Source organism: Schistocerca americana, chromosome 4, assembly GCF_021461395.2.
Source record: "Schistocerca americana isolate TAMUIC-IGC-003095 chromosome 4, iqSchAmer2.1, whole genome shotgun sequence".
Classification (NCBI taxonomy): Eukaryota; Metazoa; Arthropoda; class Insecta; order Orthoptera; family Acrididae; genus Schistocerca; species Schistocerca americana.
This window is the reverse complement of record NC_060122.1, coordinates 621,903,477-621,925,096: the sequence shown is the minus strand read 5'-3', so window position 1 is coordinate 621,925,096 and position 21,620 is coordinate 621,903,477. Positions and strand designations below refer to the sequence as shown.

At 42.8% G+C, this 21,620-nt stretch overlaps 1 protein-coding gene across 1 annotated transcript in view; it reads left to right on the top strand.

Moving 5' to 3' along the window:
- LOC124612798 (probable cytochrome P450 301a1, mitochondrial) overlaps nucleotides 1–21,620 on the top strand; it is a 135,018-nt gene that overhangs the window by 16,475 nt on the left and 96,923 nt on the right. The window contains exon 2 of the mRNA XM_047141202.1: nucleotides 13,640–13,856. Coding sequence (XP_046997158.1) covers nucleotides 13,658–13,856 — 199 coding nt within the window. The 5' untranslated portion in view covers nucleotides 13,640–13,657. The remainder of the gene's footprint in view (nucleotides 1–13,639; nucleotides 13,857–21,620) is intronic.

The following is a 21,620-nucleotide window of genomic DNA, read 5'->3' as shown; positions in this document are numbered from 1 at the left end:
CGTAGGTGAATCAGTTCTTCCGACAGTTTTTTATTTTTCAGTTTCTTCACTTTTTTCATGCAGCCATTTCCTTTTATCTTCCCTACACTTCTTATTTATTTCAATGCTAAGTGACATGCATTTCGATCTTCCTAAATTTCCCTGAGCATTTTTGTTCCTCTTTCTTTCATTGATCAACTGAAGTATTTTTTTCTGTTCCACATGGTTTCTTCACAGTTAGCTTCTTTGTACCTATGTTTTTTTCCAAGTTCTGTGATTGCCCTTTTAGAGATGTACATTCCTCTCCAACCGAATTGCCTAGTGAGCTATTCTTTGTCGCAGTATCTATAGCGTTAGAGAACTTCAAGCACATCTCTTCGTTCTTTATACTTCCATATCCCACTTCTTTGCCCATTGATTCCTCCTGGGAAGTCTCTTAAACTTCAGCCTACTCTTCATCACTGCTAAGTTGTGATCTGAGTCTATATCCACTCCAGGGTACACCGTACAACCCAGTGACACCAACACAGCAGCTGCCAACACAAGCTTCCAGCGTCCAGTGCACTGACGAAGCGTGTGCGGAGACTTCCGTCCGGGTACTGAGACGGTAGTAACGTAAATCGTGATCTTGCTAGGTTTGACCAGTGTGTATTTTCCTTGTGTCTCCTTTTGTTTACTGCAACATATGGATATGTTACGTACCCCCTAATACATGCACTGTGTTCTAGTATAGTAGAATGAAAATCAGTTTTGGGTTCTGTTTTTAAAAACCTCGCATTTGCGTGAATGTTACACTGTGATGCGTTTTTGGAAAGGTCTTAACGACAGGATGTGGATTACCGAACCAAAAACATGTGGGCTGTTGTTTAAAAAAGACATACTGCTCTTCATATCGTCTTAACGAAGAAAATTACAAGTCAGGTAACTGCACTGATTAATGTCCCGCTCGTAGCTAGACAACATTTGCTTCGTATTTTTTTTTATTTTACATTATTTAGGGTCTTCAAGATAAACATAAATATTTGAGACAATACGCGCAGATAATTTTCTAAGGTCCTTATAATAGACCGTTATGGTGCTCCCGAGGTTAATTTTACACTTGTCGGTTTCGCTCCCTTAAGAACATGTTGAATTCTATTTGTCAGAGACTTCTACATCCAGTCACAAATCTGGTTCGATATATGATAAACTCATATTTTGCTCACTAAGATGCAGTGTTTAACTGTATCCAGGGAATTCTGCAAGATAAGCAATTCGGCATCAGCGTGGAGACCATTGTCTATGACGCTCTGGGTCTGAACAACGAACAGACTAAACTGAGTTTCATTACTAGCTTTTCATTACCAGAAGGCATTTCAAGGTAATACTTATTTCCTTCTCCAGTGATTGTCTTTACGAGAGCAGGCATTTGATTAGCTGCTGATTTGGCTCCCCGTAACTCTGCGAAATGATAATTGGTTGCTTTAGCTAGTCTCAAAGGTTGCCAAAAACTGCTGCGTTCTGACCTTGGCGCTATTTACTGAACAGTACACGAAAGCGTGCTTGCTGGAGGAGGACACACACACGTTCAGCTACACTTACATCAATAATCAGCAGTTCACACGTAAGTCTTTGGTACAGTGTTCGAGACCCCACACAGAAACTGTATCTCTGGCGTATCACTCTCCTATAACCCATGCGAAAAATGAACTAAATCTTGCTGTGCGAGCTTTGATTTCTCTTGCTTTATCACGAAGCTCTACATTTATGTGGGGGCCAACTAAATATTTTGGCATTTAAAGAAAAACTTTGTGTTCTGCCTTACGGCAGGTCTTGTCATGGGGAAAGCCTCGTCAGAGAGGTCCACCACATGAGCGTCTAGGGAAGTAATTCCAGGGGTGGTTTCCCGTTGCCTTCCACTGGTGATGATGAAACGATAATGAGGACAATACAATACCCAGTCCCTGAGCGGAGAAAATCTCCCACCCATTCGGGTATCGAACCCGGGCCCCTTGGGGTGACAGACCGCTGCGCTGACCACTCAGCTGTCGGAGCGGACTTGGCATTTAAAGCGCATTTGTTTTAATGATTGCCGTACCAAGTTGCTGCTCACATCCATGATACTCTCTCCCCACTTGCGTAATGATACGAAACGAGCCGCGCTTTTTTGAACTCTTTCGATTTCCTCTATCAGTCCTGTCTAGTAAGCATCCCGTACCGCGAAGGACTACTCCAGTAGAGGAAGGACAAATGCAGTGTAGGCAGTCCCTTTAGTAAATTTATTGCATCTTCAGGTTTTCTGGCAATAAATCGTTCTTATTTAAAGAAAGGCGGCGTTTTATTGCTAAGAGATTAATAACATTGCTTTATAGTTATACGAGTAAGCACAGTCTGCATCGCCTATTTTCACTGATGTTCTCTGCCTCGTCCGATTTTGGCCATCTTCAGGTTTAAATTGTGAAGAGGATGACGGCAACCACTGGCATCAGTTGGTGCGCTTCGTGAAAATCCTGTGCTTACATATTCATCGCGGACCGTAATACTAGGACTCTGCGAGGTGCCGGGATGGAGAGCTGTAAAGTTCACCAAATTTCGAAAGAATATGTATCATAATACGGATACACATTACTGCCTCCCCTCCCCCTCGAGTTGGCACTTTTTTTATCACCGCAACAGATAAAAACTATTTCGCTCTGCTGGTGTTCTATTCAAGAGTTGGCACTCTCGCCATAATTTAATAATGGCATGAATAATTAATATGTGTCAATAGTGTCTGAAAAGTGACTAGATGGTGTTGTAAACATAGAAATGGTAGACAAAATTAGTATAACAATTATATTTATTAACTTGAACATTCTGAAATACTTCAACATGTGACCCAGTAATTGAATACAAAATACAGGCACAGGGGTGTAACAGAATGAACTGATGGCTAATTAAAATTGGAGTCCAGCGGTGTATAATGGTCAGCCAGAACATTAAGACTACCAACCTGCTATCAGTAACAACTCGTCCAGGAGATAGCAGCGTCACCTGGCGAGGACGCATGGAGTATCAGCGAGCGTGCTCTCCGTGTGTAGAATGCGGAAGGAGCACGATCCATCTGAGTTTGACCGAGGGCAGCTTGTGATGGCCTGGAAGCTCGGCACGAGCATCATTTCGGAAACAGCACGACTTGTAAGGTGTTCGAAGCTAGCTGTGGTATATGTCTTTAATATGTGCCGAAGCCAAGGTCAAACCATGTCCAGAATCGTGGCCTTGGGCAGCCACCTTATCACGGATGTCGTACGCTTGGCATACAGGTAAAACAGAACAGGCGATGAACTATCGCTGAATTTACGTCAGACCTTAGTGCTGAGAGGAGTACAAGTGCGCCTAAACACACAGCGCTCCGAACTATCCTCATAATGAGCCTCAGCATTCGACGACCCATGTATGTGCCAATGGTAACACCACGACGTCGGCAACTACGGCTGAAATGGGCATGTGACCATCGGAAGTGGACATTGTCGCAGTGGCAGAGCGTTGTGTGGTTTAACGAATTCCGATACCTTCTTCACCAACCCGATGGGAGGGCGAGAATCCATCGTCTTCCAGGGGTACAGCTTCCTTCGCACCCGTACTGCGGGACGGAGACAAGCTGACAGCGGCTCCATTACTCCCTAGGGAACACTCACGTGGACATCCATGGGTCCATTGGAGCTCATGCAAGGCTCGGTGACGGCCAATGACTACCGTACACTGTTTGCAAACCACGTACATCCCTTCATGATGATCACGTTTCTCGAAAGCAGTGGCATTTTTCAGCATGATAATGCGCCATTTCAAAAGGCCAGGAGTGTGATGGACTGGTTCGAGGAACATAATGGCGATTGATGTGCTGACCTCTGGCTCGCCAGATTTGAACCCGACTGAACACATCTGGTACCAGTATGTGATTGAATGAGGCATCAAAGGTCATCGCCCCTCCCCCCGACCTCTCCTCACCATCTCCCAGGAATTTACGCAAATTAGAGGACTTCTGTGTGCAGATAGGGTGCCGACTCCCTCCAGCGACCTACCAAGCCTCATTGCTTCCATGTCATGACGGGTCGTCGCTGTTGTCTGTACCGGCTATTTGGCAGGTGGTCATAGCGTTCTGCCTGGTCAGAGTAATTACAGCACACGATGATCTGCTATGAGTGTGTGCAAATTTGCCAAGAGAATAAACAACTATTCTATCACACAACAGTGATCAAATAGGATAACTCATCTTAGAAACCCACATGCAAGTGTGTCTGCCACGGGAGCGAAGCAGTGAGTACGTCAGAATAGAAACTTCCTGGCAGATTAAAACTGTGACCGGACCGAGACTCGAACTCGGGACCTTTGCCTTCCGCGGGCACGTGCTCTACCGACTGAGCTACCCAAGCACGGCTCACGCCCCGTCCTAACAGCTTTACTTCTGCCAGTACCTCGTCTCCTACCTTCCAGGAAGTTTCATATCAGCGCACACTCCGCTGCAGAGTGAAAATCTCATTCCAGTACGTCAGAATAAATAAACAAGTCCCTACTTTGCCGGTGCAGTGAGATCGACTCGTGGTAGGCAGCTTTCTGCACAGGGTTGTACTGCATGCTGTCCTCACGAATGCTGACCTCCATGATGATCTCCGCCTGCGATCGTGACCCAATGAAACGCGAGATAGTTAAGCAAGTTAACACTCCCGACCGTTGATTCCAAATGGAATCTATCAACCTCTGTCCATTCCACCGATATAATGATCACTTCTAATTACACCTTGTGATATTCGCTATTTTTCGCTTCATTAAAACAGCAAATAGTTAACACTTTCAGCCAGAAGGCAGGCACTTGTTTATATAGAATGATTAATGTATATAATAAGGCGTCGCATAGCGACGGTGGAATTTCCTAAATTATGTAATTCGTTGTCTTTGGGCGGCAACATAAACAGAAGAATACGGATAGATATGCGATCCTTCACTATTTTGTTCGCTGGAGAACAAGTGAAGCCTTGAACGCCAAACGCTTGTACTGTTTTTCTTAAGTAAGACGGACGCAGATTTCTGGCGGTCTGATCTAATTTTTTACTAAATAAATAAAAACGTGTTCCGTCTAAGTTTGAGTGAAGTGTGAAAAGAAGAACTGTTATAACTTATCGTGACGACGCACGAGCGACTCAAGAGAACAATGGCATTGTAGTACTAAGCTTAAGGTACGATATATGTTTTAGTTATAATAAATATTTGCTCTGGAAATATTGGATCATTTAGCAGTGCTCATTCCTATCATCTCCTCAGTATTATTTTCATTTTAATTATGCATTTTGCTAAGATTACAGACACCAAAATCAGCAGTCCAATGTGCGTGTTATATTGACAAAAAGAAAACTGTTTTATCGTCTTCTTTTATCAGCTTTAATATTGAATTTCCCTTTTGTGTGATGTTATAGTTGCTTTTGCGCCCTTAAGAACTTTATGGTCCCTTAGGAAATTGTTTTGTCATAAGAATAACTTCACGACCGGGTATGATAGTATCTACGATCATGAAGTAATTAGAAAGACGATATTTCTTAATCAACAGCACGCTAGCTGTGACTGCTTCAAGCCACGCGAAACTGCAAAAAAAGACTATTCACATAATGCAATATTTTATGGCAATGGTCAATCCACGATTCATACGACGATTGTGATTGATAAAACAGTAAGCGAAATCTCAAATTCCAACTTTTCCATTGAATAACAACATCACTTTTATTTTGTTACATCACAACCTCTACCTCGTCCCCTGGTGGACCAGAGGTGACTTCCACGACCTCTATCTCTCTTGCAGCCCAGATGAGACTCACCGGAAAACTCCGCTCTGCGCACCTACATAGAAAATGAGTGCGCCATATCACCTCCACGCTTCGATACTTCCAGTTGCAGTTCTGCACGGAATCGTACCCCAATGATTTCGTGCAGTTCGCCACAGACAATCCCGCCAAAACAGCACGAACAATGCTGCACCAATGGTGGGCTTTGCAGCCAAAATTTAGTAACGTGCTTTTACGTCAGCCCATCAACTCCAATCAACTTGCGGTTTTTAAGGCGTGTGCGGAAAGACTGACGCGTGAGAACTGCACCCGAGAAATGTGAAAACGGCGTGTGGGCGTGGACGCCGCTCCCGCAGAGTCAGACATCTAAGTCTGAGAAAGCTGCCCCCAAAATACAACTACCAGGCGCCCAACCGGGACTGGCTGATTGTTCTCGGTAGTAAAGCAATTCTGCGAGGGGCCAGCTAGTCGTCTCTAACTTGTACCGACTGTGTGTGTCATCTCCATACCAACAGATACAAAGGCGTGCCGAGGTAGGGTCGCGAAAGGCTGCCTTTGTCGGCGACTCGCTATTCACAGTGCCAGGCCGTTCCAGGAACGCAGTGCCTGATCTGCCGTGACCCTTGCAGCGCACCGCTGCGCGGAGAGTCACCTCAAGCACCCACAGCCGTAAATATAGAGAATAAACCAATGCCATCACCCCAACAATTTAATAAGAGCAAAGGATATTACTCTTTATCTGATCACACGTTATTGCTTGGCCTTAAACAACCCAGCCTCACCGAGAACATTTCGAGTGGGTGTCAAATTGGAAAAATGAAAAAAAAAGAAATGGAATGCGACAGGCCAGTGAGGGCCTGACATTTGGCAACTCTGCATGACCATCGTGACATGCTCGTACCTACTGAATGTATTTCTTGCTCACGTGTCTTCTTCGCAGCCCTTACCTAACTGCTATAGATCATTTCTTCTCTAATGACTGTTTTGCCTACGGTTCTTTTGTTCGAACTACCATTTCTCTGTCCCACGAAACTCCAGTGAGCGTGTATCATTTATCCAACAAGTGGATATTATATGTGCAACATCTGCGTCTATAGCTCTTTCATCTGGCATTATTGATCAACAATATTTAGACCTATCAGGAGAAAGAAAACTGGCGTTCTACGGATCGGATGTCAGATCCCTTAATCGGGAAGGTAGATTAGAAAATGTAAAAAGGGAAGTGGATAGGTTAAAGTTAGATATAGTGGGAATTAGCGAAGTTCGGTGGCAGGAGGAACAAGACTTTTGGTCAGGTGAATACAGGTTTATACATACAAAGTCAAATAGGGGTAATGCAGGAGTAGGTTTAATAATGAATAAAAAAATAGGAGTTCGGGTAAGGTATTACAAACAACATAGTGAACGCATTATTGTGGCCCAGATAGACACGAAGCCCACGCCTACAACAGTAGTACAAGTCTATATGCCAACTAGCTCTGCAGATGACGAAGAAATTGAAGAAATGTATGACGAGATAAAAGAAATTATTCAGATAGCGGAAGGGCTGGCCGGAGTAGCCGAGGGGTTCTAGGCGCTACAGTCTGGAACCGCGCGACCACTACGACCGCAGGTTCGAATCCTGCCTCGGGCATGGATGTGTGTGATGTCCTTAGGTTAGGAAGGTTTAAGTAGTTCTAAGTTCTAGGGGACTTATGACCTCAGCAGTTGAGTCCCATAGTGCTCAGAGTCATTCAGATAGCGAAGGGAGACGAAAATTTAATAGTCATGGGTGACTGAAACTCGATAGTAGGAATACGAAGAGAAGGAAACGTAGTAGGTGAATATGGATTGGGGGTAAGAAATATAAAAATAAGAGGAAGCCGCCTGGTAGAATTTTGCACAGAGCACAACTTCATCATAACTAACACTTGGTTCAAGAATCATAAAACGAGGTTGTATACATGGAAGAAACCTGGAGATACTGACAGGTTTCAGATAGATTATATAATGGTAAGACAGAGATATAGGAACTAGGATTTAAATTGTAAGACATTTCCAGGGGCAGATGTGGACTCTGACCACAATCTATTGGTTATGAATTGTAGATTAAAACTGAAGAAACTGCGAAAAGGTGGGAATTTGAGGAGATGGGACCTGGATAAACTGAAAGAACCAGAGGTTTTAGAGAGCTTCAGGAAGAGCATGGAGGAACAATTGACAAGAATGGGGGAAAGAAATACAGTAGAAGAAGAATGGATAGCTTTGAGGGATGAAGTGGTGAAGGCAGCAGAGGATCAAGTAGGTAAAAAGACGAGGGCTAGTAGAAATCCTTGGGTGACAGAAGAAATACTGAATTTAATTGATGAAAGGAGAAAATATAAAAATGCAGTAAATGAAGCAGGCAAAAAGGAATACAAACGTCTCAAAAATGAGATCGACAGGAAGTGCAAAATGGCTAAGCAGGCATGGCTAGAGGACAAATGTAAGGATGTAGAGGCTTATCTCACTAGGGGTAAGATAGATACTGCCTACAGGAAAATTAAAGAGACCTTTGGAGATAAGAGAACGACTTGTATGAATATCAAGAGCTCAGGTGGAAACCCAGTTCTAAGCAAAGAAGGGAAAGCAGAAAGGTGGAAGGAGTATATAGAGGGTCTATAGAAGGGCGATGTACTTGAGGACAATATTATGGAAATGGAAGAAGATGTAGATGAAGATGAAATGGGAGATATGATACTGCGTGAAGAGTTTGACAGAGCACTGAAAGACCTGAGTCGAAACAAGGCCCCCGGAGTAGACAACATTCCATTGGAACTACTGATGGCCTTGGGAGAGCCAGTCCTGACAAAACTCTACCATCTGGTGAGCAAGATGTATGAAACAGGCGAAATACCCTCAGACTTCAAGAAGAATATAATAATTCCAATCCCAAAGAAAGCAGTCGTTGACAGATGTGAAAATTACCGAACTATCAGTTGAATAAGTCACAGCTGCAAAATACTAACACGAATTCTGTACAGGCGAATGGAAAAACTGGTAGAAGCCGACCTCGGGGAAGATCAGTTTGGGTTCCGTAGAAATATGGGAACACGTGAGGCAATACTGACCCTACGACTTACCTTAGAAGCTAGATTAAGAAAAGGCAAACCTACGTTTCTAGCATTTGTAGACTTGGAGAAAGCTTTTGACAATGTTGACTGGAATAATCTCTTTCAAATTCTGAGGGTGGCAGGGGTAAAATACAGGGAGCGAAAGGCTATTTACAATTTGTACAGAAACCAGATGGCAGTTATACGAGTCGAGGGCATGAAAGGGAAGCAGTGGTTGGGAAGGGAGTGAGACAAGGTTGTAGCCTCTCCCCGATGTTATTCAATCTGTATATTGAGCAAGCAGTATAGGAAACAAAAGGAAAATTCGGAATAGGTATTAAAATCCATGGAGAAGAAATAAAAGCTTTGAGGTTCGCCGATGACATTGTAATTCTGTCTGAGACAGCAAAGGACTTGGAAGAGCAGTTGAACGGAATAGACAGTGTCTTGAAGGGAGGATATAAGATGAACATCAACAAAAGCAAAACGAGGATAATGGAATGTAGTCGAATTAAGTCGGGCAAAGCTGAGGGAATTAGATTAGGAAATGAGACACTTAACGTAGTAAAGGAGTTTTGCTATTTGGGGAGCAAAATAACTGATGATGGTCGAAGTAGAGAGGATATAAAATGTAGACTGGCAATGGCAAGGAAAGCGTTTCTGAAGAAGAGAAATTTGTTAACATCGAGTATAGATTTAAATGTCAGGAAGTCGTTTCTGAAAGTATTTTTATGGAGTGTAGCCATGTATGGAAGTGAAACATGGACGATAAATAGTTTAGACAAGAAGAGAATAGAAGCTTTTGAAATGTGGTGCTACAGAAGAATGCTGAAGATTAGATGGGTAGATCACATAACTAATGATGAGGTACTGAAACGTATTCGGGAGAAGAGGAGTTTGTGGCAAAACTTGACAAGAAGAAGGGATCGGTTGGTAGGACATGTTCTGGGGCATCAAGGGATCACCAATTTAGTATTGGAGGGCAGCGTGGAGAGTAAAAATCGTAGAGGGAGACCAAGAGATGAATACACTAAACAGATTCAGAAAGATGTAGGCTGCAGTAGGTACTGGGAGATGAAGCAGCTTGCACAGGATAGAGTAGTATGGAGAGCTGCATCAAACCAGTCTCAGGACTGAAGACCACAACAACAACAACATTTAGACCTACTAAGCGTCGGGAATTTAGTTCCATGGAATTAAATTTCATCAATGGGTAAGCTGAGTGTACTAGTGCTGAAGCTGCACATCTGCTAGCTGCACACAGTAACAGGGAAGACACAAGCTGTTTGCAGGCAGAGAACAATACTGGAGGCAGCACAAGTTGTTTACAAGTGAACTACAGTCCAAGCGAAAGCGCAAGTTGTTTTCAGATGTTGTACAACTACATGGAAAACATGAACAGTTTACAAGCGGAGTACAATTTTGGGTGAAACACTATATGCTTACAAATGGCGTATACTACTAAGTATGGCACAAATTATTTACAAACAGAGTATAATATTGGGGAAAATTACAAGTTGTTTACGAGTAGGATACAACACTGGGTAACGCATGAGATGTCTATAAGCGGAGTAAGGGAGAGCCGGGCAAAGTAGCCAGGCTAAGGTATTCATATTTTTTAAGCTGATTAGCAATAGGCAGAAATGCAGATGGGCCAGTGATTATAATCTACAACTACTGACGCATGATATAGAATATATGTGTGATGTCCGTTCTTTCACAGATGTCTGAAAGAAGAGACATCACATATAATTAAAATGAGGACGACCAACTGATCACTTCAGTACGGATGTGTACCACGGTTGAACTCTTACGGGAATCAGCAGAATTCCACGAGTAGAGAGGATAATAGGTATGGGTCACTACATTAGTAGTGTGTGGACAAGTTGAAAATTTGGGTCTGACAGGAGTCGTGCCAGGCTAGTCCATGCAGTTGTGATGGCCACTATGCGTGGATGGCGCAGTGGTAGTAGTAAGCAGGACACATGGGTTTGAGTCCTGGTTTGGCGCAAATTTTCAACTTTCCCCACAGATTTAAATCAACACCCACTGGCAACTAATGTCATTCATTCCCTTGTGTATTGATTAATATAGAATAATTTAATCATCTTAGGATGAAATTAAATACTTAAAACAAATCATTTTTCATAAAGTGGCATATAGTCACTTTGTCGGACAGAAGTGGGCTAAGTGGCCATTTGGTTTTAAATTCAAAAATAAGAAATAAAGAAAACTGTTTTAACAAAGAACTCAATACAGTTTATCGTGAAACTTGATTCAAATAACACGTTTCACAAATGGAAATCAAAACTTTGTTCCTCAAATCCTTCATGAGCCCGGAGAGAGCTCAATTGGTACTTAATCCAGTGCTCATCCAGTCTCGAATCTGAAGACTTTTCTTCACAGTACATGCACTCTGTGATTTTATCCTTGTTGACAAAAAATCCTCTAGGCTGGGTTTCCTGCTGTTCGCAAGTTTCTTTTTCCTGCTTTTCTGCTCTTCAGCTGCTTTCCGTTTTTCCTTCATTTTCTTTTCTTTTTCTTCGCTCTGTGTGTTTGTCGCTTCTACATCACCATTGTAAGTGCTTGCTGCAAGTATCTCCACAGAGCCCTTCTTTCGGCTGGTACTTTTATGTTTCCCCCTACACAAAAGTTGCCAGAGACCACTGCTGATACGGCCAGTTTGCCTGCATCGACGCCTTTACACGAAAGCTGTATATCTTTTAATAGTATGACCGAACTTTCTGTTATTAATGTAGGATTGTGGAGTCAAAGTATGACACTTTCAACACAGCTCACAATGGCCACTTCGCCCGCCATGGCCACGTTGCCCAGCTGTCCCCTACAATAGAGAGGCGAGCACAAAATTTTTATTGGTTGCTTTGTAAGTATCATATGTAAGCAGTCGTTTTCTGAACTTGGTAAGATTTACTGTACTATTAACTAATTTTCATGCCACTGCATACACAAAGTGAGATTGAGATGATACAGGAAAAACTGGAATAATTGGATATAGTCCTGCCACATTTAGAATAATTCAGATATTAATAATGAACCGTGTAAAATTAAGGTGTCAGATTCAAAAGGATGGAATTATTGTCCATCCACACACTAAGTTAATGAATATTTAATTTAGATTAGAAATTGTCGGTAGTATAACCGGTTCAGCTTAGTGTGTAACACTAATAGCATCTTTTCAGCACTCACAAAACAAAGCCAATTAGTGTACAAGCACCCTTAAGTGAAAACAGTTTTTAGAAAGTAGCACCAGAACAACATATCTCCGTGAAGTCAAAATAATAACAAATAATTTCAATTTTCCCATACAACATTGATCTCTGATTACTAGATTGACTCTGAGCATAAAGCATACTGATATAATAATTATGTCACATGTAACTATTGATAAAATAGTAAACCACTGTTTTGGTTAGTCCACATGGTTGGATACTGAATACATGCAGTTAATTCTAGCAGTCAAGTGCAATACTCTGTAAAACGAATGAACTTTGAGTATTAACTATTAAGCAGCTCTTCCTTGGATAATTGTCTGGGAGAACTGTTTATATCTAGTTACTGTCTTTTGAAATCAAATTGGTAAACATGAATATTTAATAACACTTTCTGCTAAATGACTCTTGAGAAAATTTGCTACATCAACATTTATGTGATATTTCATTAGTTTCCAAATAATTTTACGTCAAAAGAAAGTACCTTTCTTTTCCAGCACTCTGTCTTTCACTCAGACGTCGTCGTCCTTCCAGTTGGATCACAAGAACAAATATCATTAATTTTCAGAGCAAAATGACAAAAATTTTCAGTTCAAACCACGGTTTTCAGCTATGGCACAACTGGCAAGCCTCAAACTCTTGATCATGTCACACATGTAGCAAATGAACAACTAAGTCCATTGGCGACTTGGAAAGTAAGTATCTGAGCTTTTGTAATTACAATCTTGCTGTGTGGTCTAAGTTTTCTTCAGCAAACCACTCAAACTTCAGAAAAAACACATTAATTGCTCAGACCTCAGATCTTTAGTATCAGTGCCTAACCACTACCGGTATCTTAAAGTGTTTTCTCATGAAGTTCGTGTGATTCCTGTGCGAAAATCTTACTCCAAAGTTTTAAATGCTCTGTTGTGTTGAAATGACCTGACAACCTTGCGCAATGAATGCTGTCTCTATGATTGAATGTAATAAAACAAAGCTTTTCAAATGTACTTTCTCTCTCACAGGACATATAAATTAAACAGAATTTCTCATAAAAATTAACGTTTTCAAATTTATCACCACATATTATCCTTTACAAATCAAATAAAAATGTTCAGTTGTCTTAAAGCATTCACATGACTTAAAATACAAAACTGATCTTTGAACCCTTTACCAACATATCAAAATAATTGTATGTCAAAAGAAAGTAGATTCTTTTCCAGCAGTCACTCTTTGTCTCTGGCAATAATTGGCGAGTCAATCTTAATATTGGCACCAAGTCCACTCACACAATCATCTCACACTTTGCTCTCAGTATTACAGGCTTCATTCATGCTTAACGCAATTCATTGATATGTTACAACTGTTTTAAAATATTCTCTAAAGATTATTGTTAGTGACAGTGCTATAGTTTTAGCACACTTAAATGAAATAGGTTACAGCTCAATGATCTACCCATCTTATACTTGATGTAACTGCGATCTTAGAGCAGAATTAGTAACACGAAAGAAGCAGTAAAATTTTGTTTAGTCGTTGGTAGGCAGCAACAAAGGGACTGGACACGTGCTAATTCTGACGCTTGCTGCAGACTGGATCAACGGCGGCCATGTTGTCAGCAAGTTCGCGGTGCAGCAGGCAGCTGGCGGTAGTGCTGAGCAGAGGCCGCGCCACTACGGCTGCGGCAGTTAAGGGAACTATGGCGGAACCGACGGAGGAGTGGCTGAGGGCGAAACCTTTTGAGGAAATGCCAGGGCCCAAACCACTGCCTATCATAGGAAACACCTGGAGATTCCTGATGCCTTCAGGTAAGGGCGAGGTCTGTTCTCTCTACCTTGTGAAGAAGCAACGTCTCCACTTCTACATGGCAGCTAATCCAACAATCTCTTTAACACTACTTGGATCCCGCAGCCTACATCTTAAATAATCTTCATAACATTGACAGATCTCTTCAAATTTAAGGTTACTAGGGATGCACCCATAATAGAGATTACAGGGCAGGAAATAATAGTACTTCAGTCTTTTTTCAAACCTCACTCATACACACTTCCAGTTAAGTATGTTCACATTATTGCATCCTTTCTATCCACCATTCCATTGCATGTACCCATAATCAGTACTCTTTCATGTATCTGCCACCATATTGAACGTGTTCCCAAAGATCAGTCCCTTATCCTTTCATTTATATCCTCTTCTGATGTGCCTGAAACCTGTCCTCAGCCACTACACTGACGACACCGTATTCCACCTTCCAGAACCCTCACTGACCCTTTGGCTCTAGGTCAACCAGTTTGCCTCCAGGTGAGAGCAGTGTTTTCTAAAATTAACCCAACCAATAACTTCTGCTCAAAGAATGCTACCACATCATTTACATTCATCCTATCCACTTAACTAATCCGCCGAACACCTCACACTAACCCTGACTATAAACTAACTCCTTTTACTAATCATATAAAAAACCTTATACAGGGTAGTCCTTTGATCGTAACCAGGCCAAATATCTCACGAAATAAGCGTCAAACGAAAATACTACAAAGAACGAAACTTGCCTAGCTTGAAGGGGGAAACCAGATGGCGCTATGGTTGGCCCACTAGATGGCCCTGCCATAGGTCAAACGGATATCAACTGTGTTTTCTTAAATAGGAACCCCCATTTTTATTGCATATTCGTGTAGTAGGTAAAGAAATATGAATGTTTTAGTCCAACCAATTTTTTCGTTTTGTGATAGATGGCGCTGTAATAGTCACAAACATATGGCTCACAATTTTAGACGAACGGATGGTAACAGGTAGGTTCTTTAAATTAAAATATAGAACGTAGGTTCGTTTGAACATTTTATTTCGGTTGTACCAATGTGATACATGTACCTTTGAGAACTTATCATTTCTGAGAACGCATGCTGTTACAGGATGATTACCTGTAAATACTACATTAATGCAATAAATGCACGAAATGATGTCCATCAACCTCAATGCATTTGGCAATACGTGTAACGGCAATCCTCTCAGCAGCGAGTAGTTCGCCTTCCGTAATGTTCACACATCCATTGACAATGCACTGACGCATGTTGTCAGGCGTTGTCGGTAATCACGATAGCAAATAACCATCAACATTCCCCAAAGAAATAAATCCGGGGACGTCAGATCCGGTGAACGTGTGGGCCATGGTATGGTGCTTCGACGACCAATCCACCTGTCATGAAATATGCTATTCAATACCGCTTCAACCGCACGCGAGCTGTGTGCCGGACATCCATCATGTTGGAAGTACATCGCCATTCTGTCATGCAGTCAAACATCTTGTAGTAACATCGGTAGAACATTACGTAGGAAATCAGCATACATTGCACCATTTAGATTGCCATCGATAAAATGGGGGCCAATTATCCTTCCTCCCATAATGCCGCACTAGACATTAACCCGCCAAGGTCGCTGATATTCCACTTGTCGCAGCCATCGTGGATTTTCCGTTGCCCAATAGTGCATATTATGCCGGTTTACGTTACCGCTGTTGGTGAATAACGCCTCGTCGCTAAATAGAACGCGTGCAAAATATTTTTCATCGTCCCGTAATTTCTCTTGTGCCCAGTGGCAGAACTGTACACGACGTTCAAAGTCGTCGCCATGCAATTCCTGGAGCATAGAAATGCAATCGATGTTGATGTAGCATTCTCAACACCGACGTTTTTTAGATTCCCGATTCTCGTGAAATTTGTTTGCTACTGATGTGCAGATTAGCCGCGACAGCAGCTAAAACACCTGCTTGGTCATCATCATTTGTTGCAGGTCGTGGTTAACGTTTCACATGTGGCTGAACACTTCCTGTTGCCTTAAATAACGTAACTATCCGGCTAACGGTCCGGACACATGGATGATATCGTCCAGGATACCGAGCAGCATACATAGCACACGCCCGTTGGGCATATTGATCACAATAGCCATACATCAACACGATATCGACCTTTTGCGCAATTGGTAAACGGTCCATTTTAACACGGGTAATGTATCACGAAGCAAATACCGTCCGCACTGGCGGAATGTTACGTGAGACCACGTACTTATACGTTTGTGACTATTACAGCGCCATCTATCACAAAGCGAAAAAAGTGGTCCAACTAAAACATTCATATTTCCTTACGTACTACACGAATATGTAATAAAAATGGGGGTTCCTATTTGAGAAAACGCAGTTGATATCCGTTTGACCTATGGCAGCGCCATCTAGCGTGCCAGCCATAGCGCCATCTGGTTTCCCTCTTCAAGCTAGACGAGTTTCGTTCTTTATAGTTTTTTCGTTTGATGCTTATTTCGTGAGATATTTGGCCCGGTCACTATCAATGGACCACCCTGTATAATAGACTAATACTACAAACTATCCGAATACTAGGATTACATTCCTCCACCATACTCATCTTCTACAAAGTTTATTCTCTCTCATGCCAATGTCGCTTGAATTTCAACTACACCAAAAGTTTGTCCCACATACCACGTTCTTAGATGCCATTTATTCTGTCTGACATTTCACATCTATCTGTCATCTGTCCGTCTTGAGACCAATTTTTCCATCAGTATTGTGAATCGTTTGTTGCAGGACCCACCAAGAGTAGCAATTGCAAACTACCTCCGCAATTATTAGCTGGATATACACCAATCTCTGTTTTCCTCTGTGTCTTTTACCGTCTACAGCTCCCTCTAGTACCATGGAAGTCTTAACACTTGTCCTATCCTCCTGTGTCATCTTCTTTTCCTTTATATTCTTTCCTTGCCGACTCTGTGGAGAGCCTCCTCATTCCTTCCCTTATCAGTCCTCCTAACTTTCAACAATTATCTGAAGCATCACATCTCAAAGGCTTCGATTCTCTTCTGATTCGGTTTTCCTACAGTCCATCTCTCACTAGCTTATAGCTCTGTGCTGTAAACTTACATTCTCAAAAATTTCTTTCCCAAATTAAGACATGTCTAGCAGATTTATCTTGGTCATGGCTGATTCCTGTATGATGTTTATTTTCATCTTATCTCACACACTGAATGCCCCTGGAATTCCTACACTTCATGCAAACTTGATAGTAGCCACCCCATCGTTCCATCCCTGATTGTCACCTTTCGTGGTCTTTCTGCACACACTTCCCACAATGAGATCTTAACCACTTCATCCTACCTGACCACAAAATCCGCCCATAGAGCTGCCCAGCCTGCCAAATTTTAACACTCTACTTCTTTCTCCATGTCAGGGCTTATTTTCTCACCACGCTACTTACCTTTCTCAACAGCTTGGTCTGGGATCTTCCATCATTTCTATCCCACGCCCTTTCCAAGAGGCTTATACGTATGCTATTAAATATTAAAATTTCAGCTCCATGAAGGTAACATTCAATCAACGTCAAATTTATATAGAGTATACTACATCACTTGATACACAAATGATCAGCATTTCAGCGAGACTGCGCACAGGAAGCAGAAATTATGCGAACAATGATCTGTGTATAAAGAAAGTGGTTGTATGTGAGAAGACAGCATTATTCCTTATACCAGCGTACCCTGTCCAGACTGCAGTTTATAGGTCCACGATATTACTGCTTGTGCTGGATGGGAAGTCATGCAAATACCTGATCAATGGGTTCAAATGGTTCAAATGGCTCTGAGCACTATGGGACTTAACTGCTGAGGTCATCAGCCCCTTAGAACTTAGAATTAATTAAACCTAACTAACCTACGGACATCAAACACATCCATGCCCAAGACAGGATTCGAACCTGCGACCGTAGCAGTCGCGTGGTTCCTGACTGAAGCGCCTAGGACCGCTCGGCCACCACGCATTGGGTTCAGGAGGGCGATAGTCAGCGCCATGACAGGTCTCAATGGCACCACTCGGCTATAGCCCTATTAAAATTTCTTACTAGTTGATGGCTGTCAATTGCCGCTACAGTGTTACCACATCGGCTGCCGCTCGGTTAACCGCGAAACGGAAACACAGCAGGTCACTTCATAATACTGCAGAAGTGCTGTTACGTGCAACGTGGAGCAGTGTTGGAAGCAGCTGCCGACGGGTATGACAAGAACTCCAGTTTTTTCTGGCCACAGGCAGAACATCGTAATGTGCAATTTATCCAAGAAAACGCCTATGAACAATCTACGGCAGAACTATCAACCGCGTTCGCTTTGTTCGAAGTTCTTAAAGCTGACCTCTAAGAGCAAACTCAAGACAGAGAAAGTTCAGTTTCAGCTCTAAAAGTAAAATGTAATTTCTCATTTTAGTCTGTTAGCGGAAACAATCGTCATACTGGTTACACGAGCCGACGCGATATCAGTCGATGAGCAGTCCTGGTTGTCACTGGGTTGCAGGTTATAAGCGACACAGGCAGGTTCCGGACGAAAAATAAAAGTCATAGGAAGAAAAATGTAAACACAAATGAGAAAGTCCCTACGATTATGAAAATGAGGAGGCAAAGGATAAGAACTAAAATAACCACATTTAAACAATTAACTGACTAAAAATAATAGTCAAAGTCGTTTTCATAAACAATTAAAAATAAAAAAGTTGTCATGTAACAAGATTCGAAGTAATAGCCTTCTGCACATCATAACAGTAATTTACCCACTATTCTACAGCACTACATACATTTTTGTCTCTGTATTTTTCTTCCCCTAAACATCTAATCGCAACAATGATTCGCTACTTTCAAAAAGTTGTTTCTCATGCAATGCCGTATGAGGCTTATCTCCTGTAGGTCGAATCGTACCTTGTGCTAAACGATCCAGTTGTGTTTGGATAGTGCAGTATATGAGACGTGAGTATTTCGTTACCATCGTTGTCTTTGTGCTATTTTTCATGTGGTTATCGTGTCTGATGAAATGCGAAACAAAAGGGCCAGACCCAGGATTCGGAATCAAAACACATCAAGAAAGAAAGCCAGACAAGGAATTGGAAATGAACTGTCCATTTGTTGTGGCAGTTCGGCACTGGCGAACAGTTCTGGGGCGGGGGGCATGAGAAATACGGACCACGCTACGAATTTGTGACGTCACTACTTCGCAAACGGCCTGCTCCGTGCAGGCCGAAGGGAATTCAATATGTAATTGAAATGACACCCACTGAAAATCTCTAGGTTTTTCGTCTGCTACCGAAAGTTTGCATGAACTTAAACGCCCAGTCAAGGATTATTAACCCCCTCTGAAATACACTGAAGAGCCAAAGATACTGATACACCTGCCTAATATCGTGTAGGGCCCCCGCGAGCACGCAGAAGTGCCGCAATACGACGTGGCATGGTCTCGACTAATGCCTGAAGTAGTGGTCGAGTGAAATGACACCATGAATCCTACAGGAACGTGGGGTGGAGACATCTTCTGAACAGCACGTTGCAAGGCACCCCAGATATGCTCAATAATGTTCGTGTTTGGGGAATCTGGTGGCCATCGGAAGTGTTTAAATTCAAAAGAGTGTTCCTGGAGCCACTCTGTAACAATTCTGGACTTGGGGGTGTCGCATTTTCCTGCTGGGGTTGACTAAGTCCTTCGGAATGCAGAATGAACACGAATGGATGCAGGTTTGTAGACAGGTTTCTTACGTACGTGTCACCTGTTAGAGTCGTATCTAGATGTATCAAGGGTCCCATACCACTCCAACTGTACACATCCCACACCGTCACAGAGCCTCCCCCTCTTGAACAGTCCCCTGCTGACATACAGTGTCCTTGGATTCATGAGGCTGTCTCCCATACCCGTACACGTCCATCCGCTCGATACAATTTGAAACAAGACTCGTCCGACCAGCCAAAATGTTTCCAGTCATCAACACTCCAATGTTGGTGTTGACGGATCTAGGAGAGGCCTAAAGCTTTGTGTCGTGCAGTCATCAAGGGTACACTAGTGGGCCTTCGGCTCCGAAGGCCCATATCGATGAGGTTTCGTTCAATGGTTCCCACGCTGACAATTGTTTTGGCCCAGCGTTAAAATGTGCAGCATTTTGCGGAAGGGTTGCACTTCTGACACATTGAACGATTCTCTTCAGTCGTCGTTGGTCCCGTTCTTGCAGGACCTTTTTCCGGCTGCAGCGATGTCGGAGATGTAATGTTTTACCGGATTCCTGATATTTACGGTCCAGTCGTGAAATTGTCGTACGGGAAAATCCCCACTTCGTCGCTACCTGGGAGATGCTGTGTCCCATCGTTTGTGCAGTATAGCTCCACGTTCAGACTCATTTAAGTATTGATAACCTGCCATTATAGCAGCAGTAAACGATCTAACAACTGCGTCAGACACTTGTTGTGTTATATAGGGTTTGCCGACCACAACGTCTTATTCTGTCTGTTTACATTTCTCTGTATTTGAATACACATGCCTATATCAGTTTCTTCGGCGCTTCAGTGTAATTACTCGCTGCCCGCAGGTGACGGCTGTTGACAGTCTTAAGATCTGCAGGGTAAAGGCCTGTGGCATATGCGCCACGGCCCGTTTGTCTCGTAGGCTTCAAGGTGTTCAGGCGCGACACTGAGCACTCAGATTGAAGCAAATCAGTTCCCCCGCATGAGGTGTCAACTGGCAAGTAATTTTAATCGGTCTATAGTGCCGAAGAGGACAGACATACTGTTCGCTCGATTGGAGAGGATCGTACAGCCACCCTGAATCAGAAGATGAGCTTGTTTGCACCAGGACAAGTATCCACGCGCACGGCGCGTGGATCACCTTGAACTGTATGCACGACTACCACTGTTTTTGCTTCCCTACAAGTGGAAGCAAAGAGCGGTGCACCCAACGACAGTCTGGTTACAAGAGTAGTATCCCGTGACGGAAGATGCTACTGCAGACATGGATATTGTTAACGCATAATCCGGGGAGAGGTTCAGAAGCTCGACATCTGGTGCGGTTGACTGACAGCTGACGATCGACGTAAATAAATGTGTTGTTGCATAAATAGGTAGAGAGATCCATTATTGGGCGATTACACTATTGGCAATAAATCACTACAATCACATCTGTCAAAGAGTTCTGGGAGACACCAACTGGACAGAGTACGGCCGATCTGCTTGCATGAAAAGCAGGCACCAGACTGAAGTGCATTGGAAGGATTCTGACAAAAAGTAATTAATGAACTGAAGAAGTGGCTTACCAATAGCCGTTAAAGCAATTCTTGAGTGTTAATCTTCGGTCTGGGGGCCATACTCAGATAAGCTTTATAGGGGAGTTCAGAAAGACCTACATCTACATACAGATACTCCGCGAACTACCGTAAGATGCGTGGCGGAAGGTAACCTGTAACACTACTGATCGTTTCCTTTCCTGTTCCACTCGCAAATACAGCGAGGGAAAATCGACTATCTATATGCCTCTGTACGAGCCTTAATTTCTCGTATCTTCGTGATCCTTATGCGAAATATATGTAGGTGGCAGTACACTCATTGTGGAATCATCTTTAAGTTCCAGTTCTCTAAATTTGCTCAGTAGCGTTCCTCGAAAAGAACATCGCCTTCCCTCCAGCGATTCCCCTCCGCAATACTTTTGTTTTTCGAGCCCACCGGTAACGCGTCCAGCATCCCGCCTCTGAATTGCTTCGATGTTTTTGCTTAATCCGA